The sequence below is a fragment of the Nycticebus coucang genome, chromosome 9, assembly GCF_027406575.1.
Source record: "Nycticebus coucang isolate mNycCou1 chromosome 9, mNycCou1.pri, whole genome shotgun sequence".
NCBI classification, from domain to species: domain Eukaryota; kingdom Metazoa; phylum Chordata; class Mammalia; order Primates; family Lorisidae; genus Nycticebus; species Nycticebus coucang.
The window spans coordinates 14,065,282-14,091,149 of record NC_069788.1 but is presented as its reverse complement, the minus strand read 5'-3'; the positions used below and the strand labels follow the sequence as shown (position 1 = coordinate 14,091,149).

General features: G+C 37.2%; 1 protein-coding gene across 5 annotated transcripts in view; it reads right to left on the bottom strand.

The window, feature by feature from the left end:
- The window catches only part of COL9A1 (collagen type IX alpha 1 chain), an 86,989-nt gene that overhangs the window by 38,878 nt on the left and 22,243 nt on the right, over positions 1-25,868 (bottom strand). For all 5 annotated transcript variants that reach the window (XM_053603467.1, XM_053603470.1, XM_053603468.1 and 2 more), the window contains 16 exons: positions 22,285-22,338; positions 22,000-22,035; positions 19,703-19,726; positions 19,333-19,386; positions 17,992-18,045; positions 16,976-17,008; positions 16,175-16,231; positions 14,468-14,521; positions 9,763-9,816; positions 6,937-6,990; positions 4,579-4,632; positions 2,959-3,012; positions 2,775-2,828; positions 2,582-2,635; positions 2,055-2,108; positions 938-982 (listed from right to left, as the gene is read on the bottom strand). In XM_053603467.1, the coding sequence (XP_053459442.1) occupies positions 938-982; positions 2,055-2,108; positions 2,582-2,635; positions 2,775-2,828; positions 2,959-3,012; positions 4,579-4,632; positions 6,937-6,990; positions 9,763-9,816; positions 14,468-14,521; positions 16,175-16,231; positions 16,976-17,008; positions 17,992-18,045; positions 19,333-19,386; positions 19,703-19,726; positions 22,000-22,035; positions 22,285-22,338 (789 nt within the window). The remainder of the gene's footprint in view (positions 1-937; positions 983-2,054; positions 2,109-2,581; positions 2,636-2,774; positions 2,829-2,958; positions 3,013-4,578; positions 4,633-6,936; positions 6,991-9,762; positions 9,817-14,467; positions 14,522-16,174; positions 16,232-16,975; positions 17,009-17,991; positions 18,046-19,332; positions 19,387-19,702; positions 19,727-21,999; positions 22,036-22,284; positions 22,339-25,868) is intronic.

Genomic DNA, 25,868 nt, shown 5'->3' with positions numbered 1-25,868 from the left:
GGCATTCACACCAACAGATTCCACACTGAGAATGTGGGAAGGTACAGAATCTCTTTCTTACTAGACACATCAAAATCCTTTAATCCTGTTTGCTAGTCTAAGAAGTATATTGAAGGTCAAAAATCAAGGATTTTTCCTTCTTCACAATATTAGTAATATATATGCACCCTTTACCATTCCCATCTCCTATATACTTTCTTTCACTTCACATTGACACCCACTATTCAAGTCATTAAGAATCAAGTCGGCATGAGGGAACAGGATGTGCTGTTGAAATAAAATCCTGCCAGCGAACTCCAGGGGAAGCTTATGTCTCGAGATGCCTCCTCCACCATCAGTTCTCAAGGTCCACGCATTAGGGAATGTCGCTGCTCGAGATGCTGTGGGCCACTGTCATTGGGGAGATGTAGCCACATCCTCAAATAGTGACCCATTTCTACATTATTCACGTGTTATCTCTTTTATTCTCAAGCAAAGCTACATGTCATCCCTTTAATTTTTCCACCCATTGTTTTTAACTCCTCACCCTTAAGCTCTGTATAAGAATGGATAAGCACTGGCTGATCACTATGTGAACAAAATGACAAACTCTTTTTTTTAGTTTAAACTGAATCATCTTAATATTCACTGCCACAAGTGTTATGGCTTAATAATAGCTTCCTTATTTTTAAGTGGTAAGGCACAATAAAAATTGTATTTGTCTTATACTGGCAAAGGATGACATTTTCATAAAGGAAGTCTAATCAGCAACACTTTGTCAAAGTATTCTTTTCTGCAGCTAGGGGGAAAAAATTAGCATTTGAAGCCTTACAGCTTTTACTGTTTGATTTTTCCCTAGTGCCAAATAAAAGGCAGTCTGGAAATACTAAAAATTGCAAACAAAATCTACTGGTAAAAGAATAAAGAAAATTTTAATTTAAAGATTTGAATCTTTTACCTTTTCACCGGCAACACCCTTGGCACCAGGGATTCCGGGTACACCCTAAAAGAACGCACACAGAATCTGGGTTTAATCACCTCGTCTGGCAACTTGTGAGTTGCCAAGCCCGCTGCATACCGCCTAGCAGCTGAGGGAACCTGAACACCTCAAAGCTTGAATGTGCGGGAGATGCTTCCTACCCCCCAAACTCTGGACAGCTACATAAACCTACCCGCAGTGTAGAACATTACTTCATTGCATCTGGTTTGCTACAGCTGAGTACCCTTAAAGCAAATCCTACCTCTAAATCAAAGCAAGTTTTCTAGATTAGACTCTAGTACCATCTTTAGGTCAACACGAGGCTCTAATGGGCAGGACAGAGGTTGTAGGAATGTAAACTGGTTTCATGTGCTGAACAATAAAATAAGGACTCAGACTTTAAGGTAGAAAAATGGAACAGGAGGATGCTGGACCAAAAGGAATTTTAGGGAGTCCTAAAATTCTCTGATTATCTTAAAAAGCGTCAGATGTCATAAAAGATTGGGGAGGGGAGGCCAATCCTTCATATTACCAAGTACCCTTTACTAACTTGAAACATTTCTCTCTACAAAGCCAAGAGTACTGGAGGCATAGCTGAGGGGTAGAACATTTGACTGCAAAAAGCCAAGGATACATATGGCACAAACCAAATGAACTTCCAGACACATTAATATTACAGGGCAATGCCAATTTGAATGATTCGAAATGGCACATAATCCAAAAATGATATATCTCACATTGTTCCCTGAGCATACTCTCAACTCTTCTGTGGCTCAACTCTGATAAACGAGAACTGTGGAACTTATTAAAAGTGGAACAAAGTGTATGACACTGGCCCATGGCTCAGGGTTAATGAAAAATATATGTATATAAGGAAGCCTGAGTGAACTAAAGGAGAAAAGGGACACAAAACATAAAGTTAAAGCTTATTATGTATAATTATTACAGAAATAACTATTCAAAAACTATAAAAATATAAAAGTAAAACATTATATCTTCTCCAGAACTTACCACAGGATGTAACATGTCTCTCCCCAAAATTCATGTTTTTAAAATAAATATATAAATCAATAAACTGAAAGCATCAAATACTTACTGGTAACCCCTGCAATCCTGCATCACCAGGAGGCCCAGGTTTCCCCGGTTCACCCTGAAAAAATAAAAAATTCATATCCTTGAACCTGTAGAAATTACTGTATTCCTTTTAAGAAATAGAGGAGCATATCCTTGAACCTGATGAACTGCCATATTTCTTTTAAGAAAGGGAGAAGCATAGACCTCTAAGTAAAAAGAGTGCCCCAACAGCTGACCTTACATGCACTTTTATAACATGAGTAATTTGGGGAGGAGGATCGGGGAACACAGGACACAAACTCAATCAAAATACACAATTTCATTCAGCCTATTTCATCAACAAGACAATTTTACTGAGTTCCTAAAACCAAGCAAATAAATAACTATTCTAGTAAATATTTATATTTGACACTTGATGGAAAACGTAAGAAGGAAAAAAACCGAAGCTGGCTAAATAAATCTGGTAATTTAGTAATGAAAACCCTGTGCTGAGTTGGCCAGGGCAGGCACAGCCTCCTTCACTCTCGCACTACTAAATTACACAGCTACCTTTGCTCCAGGCATTCCAGGTATCCCATCACGGCCATCCACACCGGCCAAACCCTAAAGATACACAAAGAAATACACTGTCTCTTGGGAAAAGTTACATTCTTCTTCCCTTCATTATTTTCCAAAGTTTTATTACAAGTCAATGATACCTTGGAAAGATGTGCTTGATGACTGAGGGCTGCTCTGGACTTACCGTGTCTCCTTTGGGCCCTGGGGGGCCAGGAATTCCTCTAGGACCTTGAGCCCCCTGCAGGAGAGAAGAGAAAGGGCAGGCAAGACATATTCAATTACCACAATAGTGAGGACATGTCTAAGAGATGATCATAATCACCACGCCACTCTGCGAAAGAGGATGCTTGTAGACTAATTTGACTCACTCTGTCTCCCTTGGGACCTGCTTCTCCTGGAGGCCCTCGCTGTCCCTGATCCCCCTGTATGAAAATTAAATGTTGTTAATATAAGCAAAAGGTACTTACTGAAATACTTTTGAAGAATTAGAAAGCATCATCCACATTATCTAACCATTGCTCTAAGAAATATTTTTATAAAAATGATGTCTTAAAAACAGATATTGCTATAGAGGTAATTGAGACTTCTGTGTCTTTTGTTTTAAGCACATAATGCTTCTGTGCTCTTCAGATATACACATATATTGGGTACCAAAAAATGTATACACATTTTAAGAAAGGGAAAACTATATTAAAATTCTAATATGCAAATCACATTTGACTTCTACAATTATAAAAGATACAAGCTACAACATACAACACAACATGTTATCGGTATATATGGAGTATTACAATGTTAATACATTTTTTTCCTTAATTAAAATGTGTATACATTTTGGGGGCACCATTGTATAATAAAATTAAGATCCCTGCTGCATGGAGCAACATCAGTAACTACATCCACATATCAGCCAAACTCATTAACTGTTATAGTGGGTTGAGGTTTGGATTAGTTGCCAATTTCTTCTCCGTATTATTTAATTTCCAGGTCACTGTTAATGGTTTCTGTCAAAATCATCCAACTAATGTTGATACATGGTACAGGTGGTAACAGATGAGAAGAAGTGTCTTCCTAAAATACAGCTTTTGTTGAATCGCTTAATAACTCTGCAACCTCAAATGGCTCTTTATTGGTACTAGATCAGTTCAAGTAGCTCAGATTGCCATTAAAATTCTCCATAAGGTGGTTCAAACCTTATCTTCTCAACCAAACCTTATCTTATCTTACCAAATGTTATCTTCTCAACACAAATGTTCCACTCCAGGCAGTGGCAGTGCTTGGGAAGCACTAACACCCCCAACACCACCCACTGTGACCCCCCTGCACCTTGCTGCCTTTCCTGCCCAGGCTGGCCTCCCACACCAGCCTCCCTCTCACGTCCTCTTCCATGGGTTACCCTGTCACGTGCTCTACCACTTAATTATCCAGTTTATCCCTGAGTTATAGTCTATCTTTCCCACAGGATCATAGGACCTTGATAGTTGGAGATTCGAGTTTACTTATATTTTTTACATGGTATAGATGATTACTAATAGATGGCTTTTATATCCATTTCTTTCCCAAAAAATGATACAGGGAGCCTATAATAATGATGCTTGTATCTATGGCAACCAAAAGAAGGAATGATAAAATCAGACACCATACAAAAGGATAAAACTTCCCAGGAACTAGAAATGCAATAGTTACTGCGACTCTAAGCATCCTGACAGCCAAAGCTAAAGGAAAACAAAGTCAACAGGAATGCTTAACAATCTGACTAGACCTATATGGAAAAAACAATCAAGTCAGAAGAACATTTCTCTGTGTGCAAGAAAGAAAGATGTTTGTCTCAATTTCAAAAAGGTAAAAATACAAAAACTTTTCCCTATTTTTCACTTTAATTATTCACACGTAAAAGATACTTTCACACACACAGACACACACAAAGCAAAAAAAATATCATTGCTAAAAAAATCTATCATTGGGTTTTGCCAAAGTAAAACACTTACAGGTGCACCAGGAAGGCCCTGAGGCCCAAGTTCTCCATCTAAGCCTCGAGCCCCCTGCATAAAAATAAGACAAAGAAATAAAATTAAAATCAGCCACGTCTGTTAAAGGGCACATCCATCTTTCTAAAGAAATTTAGTAGCCAGGTGAAAGGAGGTTTTGTGTTTATTACTCTGTTTGTTGGTAAGCCTTGAGAAGCTTTTACTCAGACACCTCAGATATGAAAACACTAGTTCCCATCTAATCCTCGCTGTAACAGTACTGGTGCGTACACATAATTTTTGATACAACTCTGGATACTTTAAGTAACCTCTGCTTCCATTCTCCATTATGGACATGAACTGAACATTGGTACTTATTCAATAGATGGGTAAATCTACAGGAGGAGGTCTGCCAGCCTCCCTCCAGGGTTCTCAGGAAATGTCTATGGAAATTCATTAATGGTGAAACCACAGAGCTTCCAAGCTCTGTTGGGACTTGTAGGATCCTGGATCCCCCACCAAGATCTAGAGGTCCAGCCATGTGATTCAGATGAATTGTTGTAAGGACCTGAGCATCCCTCTCCTGTCCTGGATAGATGTGAGGTTCAGCCTAATTTCTCAACAGTGGATCCAACCTACCAAGTGACAGCATAAGAACTACCCAGAGCTTGATAAATCCAATTACCTTGGGATGATCTCTGAGTTGGCTACAGGCTGTACATATCACCTCTTTTATTTTCATTATGAGAATTGTAATGTGATTTTGAAATGAAAGTACACTTCTCTCTAGTAGTATAAATACTACCTCACCAAATACAGCCCCCCCTTTTTTGGATCTTTTTCTCATCTCCTAAGTGGATAAGGAGGTGTACGGACAAAACTGAACAGTCTGCTAATGAACCAGGTTGAGGAAGGGAGATGATAAAGCAGATGGAAAATAGCCAAAAGAATACTGAATAGATGTCAAGCCAAGAAAACCAGGTGGGCAGCATCTGTAGTAAGAATTAAAATTAGAAAATCTCTGATGGGAGGTTCAGACATAGGTAGGATGAGAGAATACAGCGGAGGCAGTGGTACCACAGAGCCTTGGAATTCTTGGCTCGCTGAGAACCAGAACAGAGCAGAAGGCATTTTGCATTCACCAGGGCTGAGGAGATTTGGAAGACATGAAAAGGACCTTGAATTTATCATTCACCTTGCATTATGAGAGCAGAGCCAGCCTTTGCATTGTAGAAATGGCTTTGATGCACTCGCCGACTCTCTCTCTTCTCATGACTGTTCAGCGTGAGCTCAGACCCAAACAGCTGTTACTAGGTAACCACTCCATGGGTCTGAGTTCACAAGAAGAGCTTGAAGAGCTTTATTTTTTTCTTCCTTTTTTCTTTTAGGCAATTTGACAGAAATCAGGGGAAATGAGAAATTTCAACCAAATAGAAAAATATCCCAAATAAGGAGCATATCAAGAACAGTAAATAGGTTTCAAAGTGAGGGGCCATGTGTTTTAGTGGGTGATTTAAATCCAGAAAAAGTGAAGGCTTAGGCATCAGCAGCTTCAAAATAAATGGGGTTTATTATTTTGTAAACCAAGAGATGCATACTGAATATTACTTAAGGTTAACATGAATATAGAAATAGGAAAGAATATGTTTTTACAGATATAAATTTTTTAGGAAAAAATAGTCTAGAGGAGGAGGGAGAGGAAATCAGGCAGAATGGAAATACTTAGATGAGGCAAAGAGCCTGAAAAAAAAAAAATTAAATTGAAAGAAAAAAATATAAGTAAGCCAGACCTTTTTATTCACAAAAAATGTGCAGCTTTTTAAAAAAAAAGAAATTAAAGATTTAATTTCATTTATTGAACATCTACATTGTACAACTTATTGTTATTGCATTGTTAATGAACAGCTCTATGCAGCTGTGTGGGACTGACACAAATTAGCCTTCAAGGCTCTAAAGAGAACAAGGGCAGGGTCAGAAGTGGTAGTAGACAAAGATGCTCTGTGTATTTTCAGGGGCCTACAGATGCCCTAGTACCCCAGGAGTGTCCTGACTTCTCCCACCTTTCCCTTTCTGCCTTCCCTGTCTTTGCCTCAATTGCCCAGAGGCGCTCTGGGCACCCTCAGTGTTAATCAGTGCTAACTACCCATAATGATAAACAGATAAAACATAATAACCCATTTATTCTAATTTACTCAAGATCATTTAAAATATATAATATGTAAGCATCAAGTGTACTGCTCACTCCTGTTATTCGTGCTTACAACAGAAATGTGAGCATCAAATAAAAAGTCACGTTGCTAAAGATAAGTTATTTTTAAACGGCCGAAATTTAAATACTTAACACATGTTGATATTATAGCATCGTCATCATCATCTTACTTTTTCCCCTTTATCCCCAACTATGCCAGTGATGCCTCTCAAACCTTGAGCTCCCTGGAAACGTAAAAAACAAATGTGAATTATTTTAATTAAACACGCATTTTTTTGAAAGTTCATCATAAAAGCTGATCCAGAAGGATTTATCATAACCAAAGGTTAACACTCATACCTAGCCACTTTATATGAACAAACTTTTCAAATTTAGAAAGGAAATCCAAGGGGAATTCTTCTGATGGCAAAATGTTTCTATAAAGTTCTGAAGACTTACACAAAACAGGAGTTAGCAAAATCACTCATGACAAAAACGGTAAATATCAGCATAAGAGAAATTATTATTACATATTTTGACTTATCTCTTCACCCATATACAGAACTGCCATTCCTACCTCCTTCATGACTTATAACTCCTTGGCATGTAAAATGATTTGTAAACCCTGGAATAATTTTTCCCCACCCACATAGGCCTTCAAAGGCAGTAGGTTACCAGGCTAGCCCATAAAAGCTTCTGAGCTAGAAATGGGGCTGGAGTCTCCACCAATCACTTGTTACCACTGTACGTTATACCATTTCTATGATAAAAAGGCCTTCTGAATTCCAAGTTGGGGCAGTAGGACTCATCCCACCCCATTTCAGGCACAGGAGTGGGTGCCCCTAAAACTGAGGTGGTAGGCATGATTTCTAAGATCCCTTTCAGTACTAAAATGTTGCCATTCCTGATTCTCTAGCTTCACAGCAGTTCTCCAGAAATGGATCCTGTAAGGCTGAGCTTGTGCAGTCCCTTGGGGGAAGCTCTGAGTGGATGGCCCATTAGGAAAGTGGGATAGCTGTTTGCAGACAACTTGCTCACTATCTACATCAGCTGAAGATAAAGTAGCTCTAGGTCAATCATTCCCCCATCTCCTCATTTGAAGAAAATGGAGCAAGTTTATGACCAAGTATTCATCCAGGTCAGTCACAGATCTTGTGTAGATTACTCAGGAATGACCTTAAATTCAAAGACACAGGATGATCCAGCTTAAGGTATAGCCACTTAGGCTGTCAAGTGAGACGTGGCCATGTCAGATTAAAGCTGCTCTTTCTTGTGCAGCTCATTTACTGACACTAAAGATAATTTTACAAAAAGAAGTTTTAAAAGATTGGCTCAGTGCCTGGGGCTCAAGCAGCTAAGGCACCAGCCATATACACCTGAGCTGGTGGGTTCGAATTCAGCCCGGGCCTGCCAAACAACAATGACAGCTGCAACCAAAATATAGCTGGGCAGTGTGGCCAGCGCCTGTAGTCCCAGCTACTTAGGAGGCAGAGTCAGGAGAATCGCTTGAGCCCAGGATTTGGAGGTTGCTATGAGCTATGATGCCACAGCACTCTACCCAGGGCAACAGCTTGAGGCTCTGTCTTAAAAAAAAAAAAAAAAGAATTAAAAATAAATTGGGCCCCTAGCAGTGATATGAGAACACCACATATTGTCTCTTGAGTGTGACTGCTTTGAAGGTCAGAGCTTTGTACAAATATTCCAAGGAATATTTTGTTTAATCTGTGTATTGCTTTATATTTGTGCATGTATATTTTAAAAGTGAAAATATAAACTTTTAGAAACATTTGACCATACCCATTCCCAGAGAACAAAAGGTCTGCAAGCACTAAGGACATTCCCCCGGTGGAGCACTACACCCTCGCAGCGCCCAACATAGATCATTAATCCACAAAAACACTTTCGAGAATGTTCTTTGCAAAATCCTGTTCTGAAAATCTTTGGGAATAGATTTTAAAAAGTAACTTTAAAAGCCGACCATATTTACATCAGATCAAAAAAAAAAAAAAGCATATGTCTCTTACACCATGTGTCACCATCTCCCACCTGTGAAATCGAGTCTGGGTCTTACCGTCTCATATGAAAGGCTCGAGGAAGGAAAGCTTCTGGAAAAACATCCTGCATGCCACAGATTAAAGTTCTCACATGGCTTAAAAGCAGGGACCATTTCCTCCAGAGTCTTTAGCTTAATTTTCCTTAAACTATAGGTTCCCCAAAACAGTAATCTGAACAGCTCCCTGCACCCTGTTTAAAAGACCAGTCGTATGGGGAAGAGCAGAGCAGGTGAAGGGCGGCTTTGTGTTTGCCTTCACTTTTCCTGGTCTATATCTTTGCTAGTTGCAATATTCAATGAATATTATGCAGTTATTATTTCTATAACTGATGTTACTCATTTTAACCAGAAAAAAGTGTATCATTTCCATTTTCACATAGTACAAAACTAATGTAAATTCTGATTTAACAAACATTTGAAATTGAAGTATGTTAATGTCCCAAGTTACCTTACTGTGAATATTATTGCAGAAATCTGCTAAAGCATAGGGAACCACATTTTTACGAAAGGATATTATTATGAGCAATGAAGAATGTTTTAATTATGATGATTACATACTGGAATGAGCTGCATTAATCCCGTGGATGTGACACCTACTGTATACGGAGAGTACACAAAATTTTCTCATTATATCATGTGAGAATGTTAGAGAACACAGACCATATAAAACAGCCTCTCGTGCTTAATATTTGCTTTTAGATTTCCTGGCCCTGAGATTGAGTAAATAAATGTATGTAATTATAGGTATAATTTTTCTGCTAAAAAGGTCCTTGAATGTACAATGGGGACTCTCTCTTATTTTGAAAAATTGGTTATCTTCCAATGCTGGCTTGGCAGAAAACTAGAAAACAATGTGATAACGTAATGCTATTCATCCAAGTGCTAAATAGAAAATATCCCAAGAGTCATGAAAAAATGAGTATTTGCATATCCTGTTTAAATATTTTTTTAAAAAATACTTTACTGGAGGTCCTTGAGCTCCAACTTCTCCCTGTTCTCCTTGGTCACCTTCTTCACCCTAAGAAACAAAAGAAAAAGCAAATGAACACGGAAATAGGCTCAGCCCAACTCAGTTATTTTAAATGGTCACCCCCAGAATTATTCTACTTTCTTAAACTATTTTTCTTGTAAAGGTAGAGCATTCAAAAAGTGGAGAAGTATACAAATAAATTAGTCACACAAATCCACCAATTAACTCTAAATACTACTAACTTTAAAAATTCCTTTCACAGTTTTTCTAAAGATAAGGAGAGAGGAAGAGAGACAGAGATGAGATTTATGCCTTGCAAGCATGTGTCTGGAAGGGGAGTATATTATTTTTTAAAATGATATTATATAAAATATTCCATAAGTTACAATATTTTTAATTATAATTTCCATTTTAGTTTTTCTTGCTACAATTTTTTCCCACATACAATCTTTTAAGGCAAATCAGCCTTTCCTTTCATGGCTTGTCCCTTTGATGTCACTTTTCATTATAGTTACTCTTATTTATTATATTTTCCAAAATTTTTTAAAATTTATTTTTATTTTTTCCAATAATTCTAACTATGAGGGTACATACAATTAGGCCACCTTGCTCACATCGTAAGGCGAAGTCTACATTGGAGCTAAATCCCTCGCACAGGAAGTGTGTTATGTGTTCCTGCTGGAAGGACCCCACTAACCTCCCCCCCTTTCAGATTCAACTGAGGTTTATAGCAGCCTAATTTATAGTTGCAAGGGTCTGGAAACCCATCTGCCCTCCAACACATGAAGGGATTAATAAACTGTGGTCCATGTATACCATGGAATACTATTCAACCATAAGAAAAGATGGAGATTGTGTTTCCTTTGTTACAACTCGGATGGATTTGCAGAACACTTCTGAGTAAAGTATCACAAATGGAAAGACAGGCGTCACAGGTACTCAACACCAACTTGAAATCCATACGTTAACAACAGCGAGCTCACACGAGAGATGTTCCTGAAACGTTTACTTTTCCAGATGAACTTGAGAATGACTGGGTAGATCTTCACAAAAGTATCACTTACTTTTATTAGGACTACATTAAACTAATGGATTAATACAGAGAAAATTTAAATCTTTATAAGAGTGAAATTTTCTATCCTGGAACTCAGTATATCTCCTAATTTAGTCAAATCTCTCTTTCTATTTTCATTTCCAACAATAAATTTTTGTTCTTTTCTTCACATCAGTCTTGAAATTTTATTTTATTCAGAGATATTTTGATGATTTGGTTGCTACTGCCCATGGGATCTATTGCCATGATTGTTTTGACTTTTTGATATTAATTCTATAACCTCTGATATATTGTAAAATGTTATTTCAAAGAGAAGTTTAACTGCTATCTCCTATAGGAAGGTTAATTTATGGACTCTGAAAAGTCATTTTCTCTCTGATAAGTATTTTACCTCTTTATAATAGAAACACCACTCTACATTTTGTACAGTAACAGCTATCTTAAATTGTGAGGTTAATTATAAGAAAAATACATCATGTTTTTGTTTTGTTTTGCTTAGAGATTGGGGAGGGGGGGTGTATCACTCTATTACCCAAACCTGGAATACAATGGCTCGATCATACCTCACTACAGCCTTGAACTCCTGGGTCAACCAACTTTCCCACCTGAGCCTCCTGAGTTTTCTGGAACTACAGGAGTGCACCCTCACACTTGGATTTTTTTTTAACAGACGGAGCCCTGCTATGATGCGCAAGCTGGTTTGGAACCTCTGGCCTCAAGCAATCCTCCTGCCTCAGCCTCCCAAAGTGCTGGGATTACAGGCATGAGCCACCACACCCAGCCTATTTTTAATATTATGCACAGAATATTAAATTAAAATAATTTTTATTCTTTATTATATCATTCAATGCATAAATTTTCTTGCTCCACACACTACACTTTATATTTAGAAATATTCACAAAAGAAGGAAATACTGTAGTATAGAAAATTTAACAGCACTATTAATACAGAACTTTTAAGCATACAACACAAAGAACTATGCTATGCCTATATCATTTATATTCAAGTTTTAACTGAATTCAGAGAGTCTTATAAATGGTTTTTAGTCTCATAATTATATTCGGTTTATGTTCTATTAGAAGCTGTGATTGACAGTGGGAAGAGGCAGTCTCAATGGGAAAGACAATGCATTAGCCAGTTCATGGAGTGGATAATCACCACATGTGCATAATTAAATACAACTTGTATTTCCTTATGAAACTCTAGAACTAGCTATAAAACAACAGTGATTGATATGTTTATTAGAATTTTTTTTTATAGCAGGGTATAGGGTATTTCTCCATCAACCTTGGAGTACTATATTTGAATTAATATTTCACTGCAGATGAAAAGCACACAATTAATCAATAACCAGGATGTTAAATCACGAATTTAGGAGCAGCAATTTATTATGACTTTGCTGAAAGAATTTTTTTTTTTTTTTTTTTGTAGAGACAGAGTCTCACTTTACAGCCCTTGGTAGAGTGCCGTGGCCTCACACAGCTCACAGCAACCTCCAACTCCTGGGCTTAAGCGATTCTCTTGCCTCAGCCTCCCGAGTAGCTGGGACTACAGGCGCCTGCCACAACGCCCGGCTATTTTTTGGTTGCAGTTTGGCCGGGGCCAGGTTTGAACCTGTCACCCTTGGTATATGGGGCCGGCGCCTTACTGACTGAGCCACAGGCGCCACCCCTGCTGAAAGAATTTTGCATGGATATGCATCTGCTGTAGGAGGTTGCCAGTGCCACAACATTTTAATTATAGAAATTTTATTATTCATTCTTCTATTCACAACACTCCTTAAAATCTCCACTAACAAATTTGCAGAGTAAATGCAAGCAAAGTCGTGAATATAAATACAAACTTTAGGCTGCCAGGCTTTTTATCATTCTGCTTTCAAGTTAGGCTCAGTCCATCTGTCAGCCCTTCCAAGGTCCGTTCTTCAGCAAGCTTTGTCATCTTCTCTATTTTCAAAGATCTCACTTCACGTGTCAAGTGACACAAAAATGCGAAATAAAGAAATTTTTTCAACAACATTCATTGAAAATTTTGGCCAATTACTTGATATACCACGAAATCTTCAGGTTCCCTACTAAAGACCAAACCAAATTTGAGAGTCCAGGTAACTGATTTATATAGATGTAAAAATACTAGTTTCATGTAGAGAATGGAGAGAGAGGCTGATTGACAGCTCCATCCCCACATCCTATGGGATGAGGCAGTGGAAATTTCCCAAAAGAAAGGGTCTCCAAAAAAGGAAGGGGTGCAGAACATCAAAAATAACAGAATTTTACTACACCCACTTTACTAAGTACATTACTTCATGGATTTCTTTTGATGTAATTTAATATCCTTACTCATCTGTTGTTTTTGGTTTTTTTTAGTTAGAGCTAACATTCTATCATGGATACTCAATGTAACCAGTTCCCTGTGATTAGACATATGTTTTTCACTGTGAGCCCCCAGCTTTTAGAATAAACCCTGGTACACAGCAGGTATTTAATAAATATTCGCTAAATTTTTTAAATTATAAACTTTGAGATTCAATGGGAGAATGGATACCCAGAGAAATTTCCAAAGTACTTGATTTTTTTTCTGTTTTTTCTCCAGTTTGATATCAGGCCTTCAGCTGTTATATTACAGATACACAAAATTCCTTAACTATTCACAGCCTACATGATAAAAGACTTTTAAAATAAATGTCCAAACTGTAATAGTGTACAGAAAATTGGCCTGTTTATTCTGATTATTGAGGTTTTTTAACAGACTGATTTTAGCTAAAGAGTTCAGGATATTAATGCATGAAGACATTGATAAATTGCCTTTCCAGCTCTTGACTTTCAAAGAAAAAGACTAATCTTCTGCTTCTACCCCAGAAAGGGCTCAAAGGACACAGTCAACAAAGTCCAGAGGACCTGCATTTTCACTAAGAAAAGTATGACTTTGTGAAATGTTATAAAATTCACGGAGACAAAAATTCTACTATGCAGAAAGTCAAATACTTAGATACTTAAAAATGACTTACCTTAGCGGATATAAAAAGAGCAAATTGATTACTTTGCTTTAAATTACGACCTAGGATTTTCTGTAGGGCATCCCCACACCAACACAAGTTGTGCTATGGATCCCATGTTTCTATTCAGATAATAACATAAGTTTTTGCTAACCTCCAGCTTTCTCGAAATCTAGGTTATATCGACACGAGGTCAGAAATAAACAGAACAATTATTTCAGAACTTGAGATGAGAGGCTATGGGCCAATTACGGGCTTCTCTGTTTGCTAGTCTCAGTAATGCTTGTCATAAAATTTTACAAATGCCATAAAATTTTGTCTGGCAGGGTGGAACAACTAGCTGAATAATGTTTGACTATCAGGAGCATCAGGGGAGAAAGCTGAGTGTGATTGATTTGAGAAGGAAAGAAGGGGTAGCATCAGGAAAAAGTGAAAATGCCTGGTGTCTTTTCTGCAGGTGTTTTTTTATAACTGAACAACTTCAGACTATTACGTTTAGTCAGAGATTGATGCATCTATCGTTAGCACTTATTATTTGTAAAAGGAGGGTGAAATATAATGCTTTATTATTATTATTTCTGTAATTCCTTGTTTTGAAAGTGATCACTACCTCATAATCACAATTTACCCGATACACACTCATTTTCTTTACCTTGTGTCCTTGTCTTCCTGGTTCACCAATTTCTCCTTTAGCCCCTTTATGACCCTAACAAATGCAAAATATATATATATAAATGGTCAGGTTTGCCACAGAAAAATAGTTGAAAGACTCACAAAGTGATCCTGTTTCCCTACATTGGTGTCAATGAGAACAAGGTTATGTCACAAAGAAAATTACTGCTTGAAATGACCTTAATAGCACCGTGTATATTACGGGACTGCTGTATACAGTAAATATGCTTTAGTTAACAGGAAAACGCTGTTCTACAATAGCAAACACTCCCTTACCTACTTCAGCAACACAATTCATTGATACTTGCCTGCTGCTCCCCAGATCCCCATTTCCCCAACTTCCTCCCGCAGTTGGAGTAAGAGCATTAAGTCTTCTCCTGCTCTGGTAACTAACCATGTCACAAGTGTCAGCCCTGTTCTTGCCAGACTGGCCTCTGCTCTCTGAAGCCTGCTCCGAAAACCCTCCCTCTAGGCAGGGGGTTCTCAACCTTCCTAATGCCGCGGCCTTTTAATACAGTTCCTGTGGGTTGAGAACCGCTGCTCTAGGCCCACCTCTGTCTTGGGATAGAGGGAAGTCCAGAGCAGAGGACTTGCTCAGGTGCACAACTCCCGGCCTCTTCCTCAAGCAATAAAGGGCAGTTAAATAAAAAGCCTCATAGCATGAAAAGAAGATCCATAACCATTTTTGTCAAGCTACCTGTCCTAAGCACTTGTGGTTTGGGACAGTGACATGAGGCCGACTGTGAAATAAACATTCCGAAATTAAGTCTGTCAGAACTTTCACCCCCAAACGTCTTTTTGAAAAATAAGACAGCAACCCAGGCCCAGATCTTCCCTTAGAGAAACATTAGGTAACAGCAGTGCCTTGGGGGCCTTTCAGATCACTGCAGAATCCACTGGTCTGCAATTTGTCTAAAGTGTCAAAGTCACTTCAGATTCAGAGACCAGAAAGAGAGAAAGCTATTTATCCCCAGTGCTTGGTATTTAGTTTTTATTTTTATGGAAAATTGCAAAGTTAATTATGATGGCAGAGTAAAAGAAAACTGGTTTTTGGAAAGTTTCTTTTCCTGACTTCTTTTTATAGTCTTCTGACGTTTTTTGTTCAACTGAAACAGTTTCAAATACATTGTGTACCTAATCATACACACTCACACACACACCCATCTCCCTTCAGAAGGGGCAACTTCTGAACCTTGATTAAATGTTCTAGAGCAGGGATGCTCAAACTGTGGCCCGCGGGCCACATGAGGCGGTGTGCTGTAGTTGTTCCTGTTTTGTTTTTTTACTTCAAAATAAGATATGTGCAGTGTGCATAGGAATTTGTTCATAGTTTTGTTTTTAAATTATAGTCCAGCCCTCCAACGGTCTGAGGGACAGTGAACTGGCCCCTTGCTTTAAAAGTCTGAGGACCCCTGTCTCGCAGTGCACCCCCACTGTGCTTTTCTGGTACTTGAACTACAAAGGCATTATGTGTAATTAATGTCAGTGTCTCAGGCACAGTAGCTATCAAGGGCACCAGCACAATCTCTAGGACTGAATAAGCCACAAAAAAACAAACACAGCCTTGACTGATCAATCCAAGTAGGGCCTTTGTACCAGGAAAGCCAATGCTTAAAGTAAAGGATCCATTACTCTACTTTATGTGGCTAATAGTCTAGAAAATAAAATGTTGAAACTACTCTCTTACCCTCATGCCTGGTAGGCCTGGATATCCTGAGCGAGCTGGTGGGCAGGAATTGGGGCACTGCCAGAGAGAGAGAGATTTGAGTGTGTAAACTCAGGCCCCCATTTTGTGAGGTGGTACCTTTTTTAAGGATTCCAGCTGCAGAACCCCAATGCAATTATATTCATTAAATAACTCTAAACACCCCTTTCCTTTTTTTATCATTTCATTTTTAGACTCGGAAATATTTCCAGCTGACAGAAAGGTGTAGAGAAAATAGCAAACACCCTCCTCCATGTATCTAGCACCCAGGTTTCATAGATGTAACATTTTGCCATATTTATCCCAGATCTAATTTATTAAAGAAATAAAATATTTACAGACAACCTAATATACCAGGACCTGATCCATTTGCCCTCCCCACCTCCACTGGAATAGCTCTGTGGCGAGGCTCATGTTTCCCCATCCACTGGGCCACTGCATTTAGGGCAGTTTACCATCATTTGACTTATTAAGCTGTAAGTAAAACAAAGCTTACGAGGAATTATTTGATTCTATCTCTTTAAAATTGGTGTGCTCTAGTGAAAAGCATGCCTTAGTCATAAAGTAAAAAATATTATATAGAAACAAAGATACTTCCTCCATGAAAAACCGTCATAGTCTGAGTACATAGAAGCCACCAGTCCATTAGTGTGACAGATTGCTCTGCCATTCGAGTAAAAGGAAAACACAAAAACACAGCATCTTCCAGAGGGCTCTTTTAAAAAGACTACACCACGGTCTTTGAATTAAAACGACTTTGTTCAAAGTCGTTATCCATCTTACCAGTGGATCTCCATCATGAAAGCCAATTGTTCCCTAAAGTCAGTAAAATAGTACAGGTCAGAATATAATTAAGGAATTCATTCAACCATACTAACAAAAGAAAGTTCCTTGGGAAAAAAATAATAAATATATTTGTTTAAAAATTTATTTATTTATGATTATTCTTTCTTCTTGAGACAGAGTCTCACCCTTGACAGCCTGGGTAGAGTGCTGTGGCATCATCACAACTCACGGCAACCTTGAACTCTTAAGCTCAAGTGATCCTCTTTCCTCAGCCTCCTGAGTAGCTGAGAATACAGTGTCCTCCACGAACACCTGGATAGGTTTTTTATTTTTCTACAGGGTCTCGCTCTTGCCCAGGCTTATCTTGAACTCCCGAGCTAAAGCCATCCACCTGCCTCAGCCTCCCAAAGTGCTAGGATTACAGGTCTGAGCCACTGCGCCCTGCTTTGTTTAATAATGTATAAGGAACACTAGGAACATATAATATACTTGAGCTAATATTCTAACTTGACTCCTGGCATATTCTTTTCAGAGAACTACAAACTACAGTACATTATTTCTTTAGGGAGGATAAAAGGGGATAAAATAAGAGGCAAAGTAGAAAATATGTGGAACTCTGAGTCATAAATTAAAAATATGTATTATCTCCGGCTTAAACTCCTATTTTTTTAAATTTCTTATTATAAAAACCATTGTAAAAACGAGTTCATTTGACAATCTTTCTTTTACATGTCAAAGTTTCCAGCATTTGTGAAATCACAAATAGCCAAAGACTTCAAATGGAATGAGTAAGACTTTCCTTGTAAAAATCACCTTTTAAATTATTGTGATTTCTCTACTTTTCTAGCCTAAAAAGAACCATGTTCTGAATGGATAAAAAAAGGTAACCATTTTAGAAAATTGAAACAATGACTTGATTAACAAGCACTTCCATTTTGGGTTCTTAGAGTTTTTTTTTTCCTTGATCCCCAGCTCTCAGATACAAAGAGAAACTCAAGATGCAAGTAACTTACACTAGGTCCTGGGGGGCCCGGGGGGCCAGGTGGTCCTCTTTTCCCAGGGTCACCCTAAATTATTTAAAAATCATGACATGGTGGTTATACATATGTCAAAACATAGTACATAAAACTACTGAGGCATGAGAGAATGGTGTTCCTAGAAACCCCTGCTGAGCTCAGCCATGCACAGACCTGCCACTAAAATCGATGGGTGGCCCATAATCCAGTTAGTTCTACAAACCCAGAATAACAAAGGCATTCCAGTCTCACCAAGGTAATAAAATAAGGCAGAAAGAGACAAGGGGAAAACGCAAAGCCAATTCCTCTCTGTAGGATGGTCACTTTACTCTGGAAACATTATTTTTCTACTTGATTTACAGAAGACCCAGAGCAGCCAATACTGCCAGTGCCATCCAGCTAGTAAGAGCAAAAGAAGGCTTGCACTCAGCGAAGAAGGCTTGCACTCAGCCCAAGAAGGCATGCACTCAGCCTCAAGCTGTGAAATGGAAGGTTAATCTCCACAGGGCCTGACTTGGTGCTGTTCACCACACTCATTTGGTCTGTCACTGCACTCTCTGACAATGGGTTAGAAAATCAAAGAAGCCTAAATTAAAATAAGCCATTCAGATGAAAATGATTCCAATTGTTCTTAACATCCAATGTTGAGTCTTAGTCTATTTTCCTTCTTAATGTTCTGCCTAGAAAGTCAAAAGCATCTTACAATTATTTTAATTTTGCAATCATTTGTTATTCATTTGTTAGGTAAACAAATTCACAAATAGCACAGGTAGAGAAGCTGCTTCTCCATATGCGTTAACTGCTTATGGATTTATAACGCACATAGCTCCTTCCCTCCATGAGTTCTCAATTACCCACCTTCACATAATGTTGCTAATTCAACACCATTTTTTAAATGTTTACTGCATATAAACATGAAGCATTTTGACCAGCAATTTATTTTGTGAAGTCCATCTTTTAGTGTGAAAAGTTAAATTCTGCTGGTTCAATTATAATTAAATGATCCTAACATGAATATACATGATAATAGTTTCAGGCTCTTCACTTTTTTACTTCACACAAAGTCTAATACAAAAGCCACTGGACCCCCTCCTGCTTGACACTCAATCTGGAAGTTGGGGTTGGGGGGGAATTCAGCTGAAAACGTTAGGATATAATTAAAATACTCTACAAAAGTGATTTGATCCCTAGTCCCCATCAATATTATGAACTGAAATGAAATTCATCTGTCATTTTCTGATTTGCAAGGGAAAGCACACAGTTAGTACAATTTGTCTTTCCTGGTAATACTTTCTATTAAATCAGCAACTGTCTAGCAGAATGCTCTGTGGTACTTACAACAGGTCCTATGCGGCCTAGCTCTCCGGGGAGTCCTGCTGTCCCGGGAGGACCCTAAAGACAAAAAATCAAAGCAGCTTGGTGATTGATGGATATTTTTACAATCTATCATATGATAAGTAGCAGACTTAGAAGTACATAGCTGTGTTAGCTTTGGTTTCCAATGAGACAGTAATGCATTTGACCAAACATTAATTAGGATGGAACAGAAATTTCCTCAGTTAAAATTTAGCAGGATAGCCACCTAAGATCATGTAGGTAGAACGCTACAAACACCACTGGATACAGTGTTAGCTGGAGAGTACAGTGGTGATTTGAGAAATAGGGTGTTTTTATAACGTGTGCAAATAAATGATGTAATGAGACTTACAGGGGGTCCAGGAATACCACGACCCTACAAGATTAAAATAAAAATGTTTGTGGCATGCGGTTTATACTCAGTACAAATATGAACATAGACATAACTCAGATTAAACATAAACCATGAACTATCTATAAATAAATGTATGATGTTCATTCTAATGAAAGCACTGGATAAAGAAAAGCAAACATGATTCTGCTTTTTTTTATTAAATCATAACTGCGTACATTAATGCATTTATGGGGTACAATGTACCATTTTATATACAATTTGGAATGCTTACATCAAACTGGTTAATATAGCCTTCACCTCACTTAATTATTTGTTGTGTTAAGACATTTATACTCTACTCTTACTGGATTTGACATGTACCCTTGAATTAATGCACAATAGGTGAGGTCCTGACAATTACCCTCCCTCCACCCAGCCTCTGCCCCCCTCCCCTCACCCTCCTCTGCCCTCCTTCATTCTGGGCTATAGTTGTGTTTTATCATTCATATGAAAGTGTGGGTGACCACATATTGGTAAAGGAAGCACAACTTGTTTCCTCTCCTCAAACATTCCTTGGAGGTCTATGCTAACCAGTAATATTTTGCCAAACATTTTTAAAAGACAAAGTATAGAAGCCATCTATGCTTGTTCTCAAAAGAACTTACCATCACTCACAAAGAGGCACACGGCCACCAGAAAGTTTACAGATTTTATTCACGTGCAGTATTTTATATGAAACCCACATTCAAAGCATTATAGTTTCACAATTTACATAAAACGATGTTTAGTAGGTCCCTAAACAAACATTCTACACAGAGAGTTAGAGGAGAAAAAGGACAGAAATATACCTCCCTTTTGACAGTAAAGGCTATTTCCATACCCTAATTCCAGTAGATATTATTTTCGTTTTATTTAATGGTGTCGCTCTTGTTTGAAATAACCTACAAAAGGACCCCAATTTAACATGCTACATTTGACCTTAAATCTAGTCATTCCATCTCCTTTACATCTTATATCTCTTTAGCAACACCAAACTGTGCATAATCAAGAATTAAAACTACATTTTATCCATCCTCCTAAACCTAATTCCCAGCACAGGGCCTAAGATACAACAGACCCTAACAGTGTGTGTGTTGACTTTACAACTGGACTTCAGCTACTCAGAATCCCTATTTGCCCTCATTGCTTTCCAAGTTCTTTTTCCTCCCCTTGGGGTTTCTCGTTTTTCTTTTTTCTTCTACCTTGGCTTCAACAGATTTTATTCACAGCTGTCTGTGATACTATGTTTATGTTAGCTTTCATTCCAGACTTGCTTTCTGAAAGACCCATACATAATATATCCCACAGAATCAATGCATACCCTCTGATAATCATACTATTAGTTCTAGAAATAATATTTAGGCAGCCAAAACAAGCAAGATCTTCACAGGGGCAGTATGTTTTAATATTAAGTGGGACATTTTTTAAAGCTTCTTTTGAAAAATTGCTTCTATTTGAACATTTTCATACATAGATCAATTTGGGAAACAGATGCTATGCTTGAAAATAATAAAGTAATCAATAAGTCATTTCATTATCAGAGACATAGATGTTTGACAAATTTCACTAAATTTTTTAAAAAGGCATCTCTGTAAGATGTTCAGATTGAGATTTAGTTGAAAAATAGGGAGAAAGGCCAGCAAGTTAGTCACTTCTGAAAATAGGTGTTTCTATGGAAAAGTTGACAGATGCTGAAATATGGCAAAGAAAATGCCACCAACAGGAAAAAAGGAGAAAAAATACAGATTAATGATAAGATCAAAACAGGAACAAAGAACAAAATATAAAAAGCAGCATTAGAACCTAGTCCTTTTGTGTATACATGGATATTTATTTTCTATTCCTAATTCAACACCTGCCGGATGGCGCAATGTGGGAAAGGTCTAGCCACGGGATCAGATGGTTGATAGTATCTGATTAGTTGATATTTCATTAGCAATAAAACCAGTTGTGAAGAAAATGGTGTGATGCCATGGTGTAAACACTGAATACTTAGATTTTCTGATGTTATGCAAGAAATGGTTTCTATCACTGGGAGTAGCGTGGGAGTTATTTATTGGGAAATATCACCTGTATGTTATTTTATACTGTATGTTTGAATTTCTCTAAAATTTTCCTACTCACAGTATAAATGCTTACCATACTAGATACATCATAAACTCCTTTATCATCTATATTTTGTAGAAAACTACATTTTAAAAATTCACAGTGGCAGAATTTTGCCTAGAGACAGAAAGATAGGCTATTTTCAATTCTGTTGCTTTTCATTTACTTACTGGAAATCCACGAGGTCCAGGTACACCAGGTTCTCCCTAAAAACAAAAATAGTTTTGTTGTACATGTACTAAGCTTTCTGTAGCAAGAATATGTAAATATGAAAACTGCATAAATATTAAAATCATTAAAACCCTCCACTCTGGTGGTTTTAAATACAATTTTAGTTGAACAAGTGTATTTAAGCTACTTCATAACTTAATGTTAGTTGACTTGCAAGCACTACAATAAAATTCTACTTCAGCATTTAATTAATACCAGCAATCAACAACAGGTGGCTAACTTACTTTTTGTCCCCTTGGTCCAACGGAGCCAGGGGCTCCATCAGGTCCTGTTAATCCCTAACAAAGTGAGATAATGATGTTGAAGATCATGACATCCTTAGGGAAACCACCAGGTAGAAAACTTACACTTTAAGTAGCAATTATCTACAGGATTGTTACACATATATGATGCAAATATTTATAAAGAAACACCTGCCTATATTTTTACTCAAAAGTAAAGATTAATATGAGATCTGCCTGCTAGTCATTTATTGTTGATAAATTGAATCATATTCCTGATTTCCTTCTAATTGAAGTGTTTATCACAGGGTCTAATAATTTCGGGGTTTTTGTCTCCGCTTTGAAAAAAAGGCAGTATAACAATTATAGGGTTCTAATAGCTAAGATGGATGGGTTTTGGCTCTGCCATTTACTCAGATTTATGTACCTCCTTTACTTCATTTATAAAATAAAAATACCATATGTCTCTGTTGTCCTGTCTTGAAAGTTAATAAAGTGTTTCCATAACAGGAATTAAACACAAATAATCAAATTACTGCCTGATAGCCACAAATGGCCCTCTAGCCATCTTCCAACAATGACAATTGCGTATTGAGAAACATTAATTTTTATTTTTATTTTCATTTTTTTATTGCTGGGGATTCATTAAGGGTACACAGAAGCAGGTTACATTGATTGCTTTGTTAGATAAGGACCCTCATATTTGTGTCCCGCGGGAAACATTAATTTTTAAAGTTGAAACATTTAAGAGTATACATGTTTCTATATTATTTTCCTTAGTAAAAATGCTATAATTAAATATTTGTTTATGCCACTCAATATATAGAATGTAAGCCTGCTATAAAACACACTTATAACTATCACATTTAATACAAAGAATCCATTAAATACATAGTCTAAAAATTCTCATTTTCTCTACTGGGACATATTTTATCATCTTTCTCAATATAAAATGTGCATTGCTTGATAGTAACTTAAATTTCTATATTTGGTAAAGATGCATATCTATTTTTTAATGTTTTATTTGGTCTCTGACACTTTCAGGTGTTGTCATTTACACCGTAATCTTAAAATTATACCTCCCTAAAGATAAATATGTGTGTATTTATATGCATATACATGTGTATACACTTATATATAGCATGTATAAATATTTTATAAAGCTTATTATTATCAAGATTTTGAAAAAGACCAAAACAATATCTAGAGAGGGATTTCTTGAAAATATAAAAGCCCTTAAAACATCTTAAAACAGATCACCAAAATTCATATTTAGTCTGCCAAATTCTACATAAAAATCAATAAAGTGTTTTCATATGATTAATATAGAAAACTAGTTCATTGGCTCCCATTTTTACATTTCTTTACATCAATTAATTTCCCTGACAACTTCATAGAGTGAATCAAAAGAAGTAGAAAAATGTTAATTACTGGCAATTTACCAAAGAAGAAAAATATTAAACACACACAAAGGAATTTCTGACAGACTGTCTTTGATTTTCAATAGGCCTAGTCTTAATTACAACACTAATCTGGGAACAAGCGTCAACGCGATTAGTTGTTAAGCACCATGACAATGAGTGTTTGTTTTCATACTTCAGCAACCAAACCATACATCCAGGAGCACATATGGCACGTAAATATAGCTCAGGGCATATTTTACTAATGTACCCTCTAATTCCCACTTAATCCACAATTCCTCCCAAACCAGTCAGCCCTGATCAATTTCTATATGCACCATCAACTAACCTCCTTCAATCTGTGACCAGAACAACTGACGAGATTGAAGGACAGTAACTGCTCTAAATTGCAGAATTTCAGCTGCAGCAATAACACAGCACAACCAAGTAGAAGGTTGGATAGATAAACTGGAGGCTGTTTCCAGGTCACTTTATATTTCAAATATCCTTAGTAAGATATGATGAACCATATCTATCACTGGGAAGTTCTCTCAATTAAGTAGAAAATGGATTCTGCTAGGTATGAGATTTTACAGTGAATTCTTACAAAATAACTACATAGAAAATGTAAGTTTGACAAGGACAGGGACTCCCTGTCCACTATAGTCCCAGCACGCTGTTACTGGCATCTAACATATACTCAATACATGATTACTGAATAAAATGAATTTAGGTTCGCCTTTTCTGTGGAAGGCTATCACACTTGACTCTTCACGTCGTCTTTAGTTTTGGCTGAAATCCCAACCCTGCCATTTAGCAGCTGGGCAATGGTGGGTAAAGTGCTTCTAAAGCACACAGCGTTCTAAAGTCTGTTCTTCATTGAGTAAAGGCCCTACAAATAAACAAAGAAAAACATCTGGATATTAATCAGGGCACTGTAATTGTTTGCTTCCCCATACTTCTTCAATGCCTAACTACTTACACCTACATTGATCTCAGCATAACTTCTTAATAACTCACTATCCTAGTCACGTAACATCTGCCAGGGATAACAGTCGTATACATTCAAAAAATACAACGCTTCTAAGCCTTTTCCTCTAAAAGAAGGGGCATGGTTTAACTCTAATTCTATACTTCCTCTTTTACTTAAGATAGATGCTATAAAGAAGAATAAAATGCTGTTTTTAAGAGCTTTCTGAGCATCTTGCAACAAGTAGAACCTTTGATAATATCTTTATTGATATTACTAATGATCGTAGCAGTTATCCTCTGTGTGTTACAAACCAAGCTCTGACTTCTCTAATTTTACATATCCATACGGAAGAATCAACTAAAACTAAAAAAAAAAAAAAACAGAGAGAGAGAGATTTGAAACACACATAAAAGTTTCAAAATCCAATTTGCAATAAAACTCTCTAATCTTCAGTTCAAAGAAATGGCAGGGGAAAATATTGCCAGTGGCAGAAAGAATTGACCTCCTATGAATGTTTATGTAGACAAAGTTTCACACAGGGTGATATTGAAGGTGACCGTATTCTGAGGTTTCACACTGCTGCTTGGCAGAGAACACCAGTCCTCAACAGTGACTTCTTTACAGGATTCCAACTGCTCAGGTGTCCAGAGAGTTTATCTATAAGCATAGCTGCCATGACTCTTTTACCTTTACTGCCAACAATCTTTTTAGTGTGGGATAATAAACTTTGAACTGTGTTCCCTTCATATGCTTCCAAACATCAACCAATGGACCATTTTTTTAACATTATAAAAAAAAAATAAGCTTTTCAGTGAATGAAAGAGCAGAAGACAAAGACTGTAGAGGCTAAGGTCCCACCACTACACTCACCTTGACCTCCCAGAGGGGACTGTTCAAGCTTTCCTGCTCCCTATGGCCAGGGACAAACACAAGCTCTAACCCAGTTGCTGTATTTCATTATTCTCAAAAAGTAAAAGATTTTTTTTTAATATCAAATCAATCAAAGAGCAGAATAAGAAAACCTTTCAATTCCAGGAGTCCCATTTGGCTCCAATTCAAAAGTTGGAGGATGTAGAATACATCCATATTTATGAATAATTATAAAATATTGACTATAAATGGGTTTTATTATCCATTAAATTATCCATATTTTCTTCTTTGTTGGTAACTTAGGTACTAAAAATTCACTATTATCTTTTTTTCTCTTTTCTCTC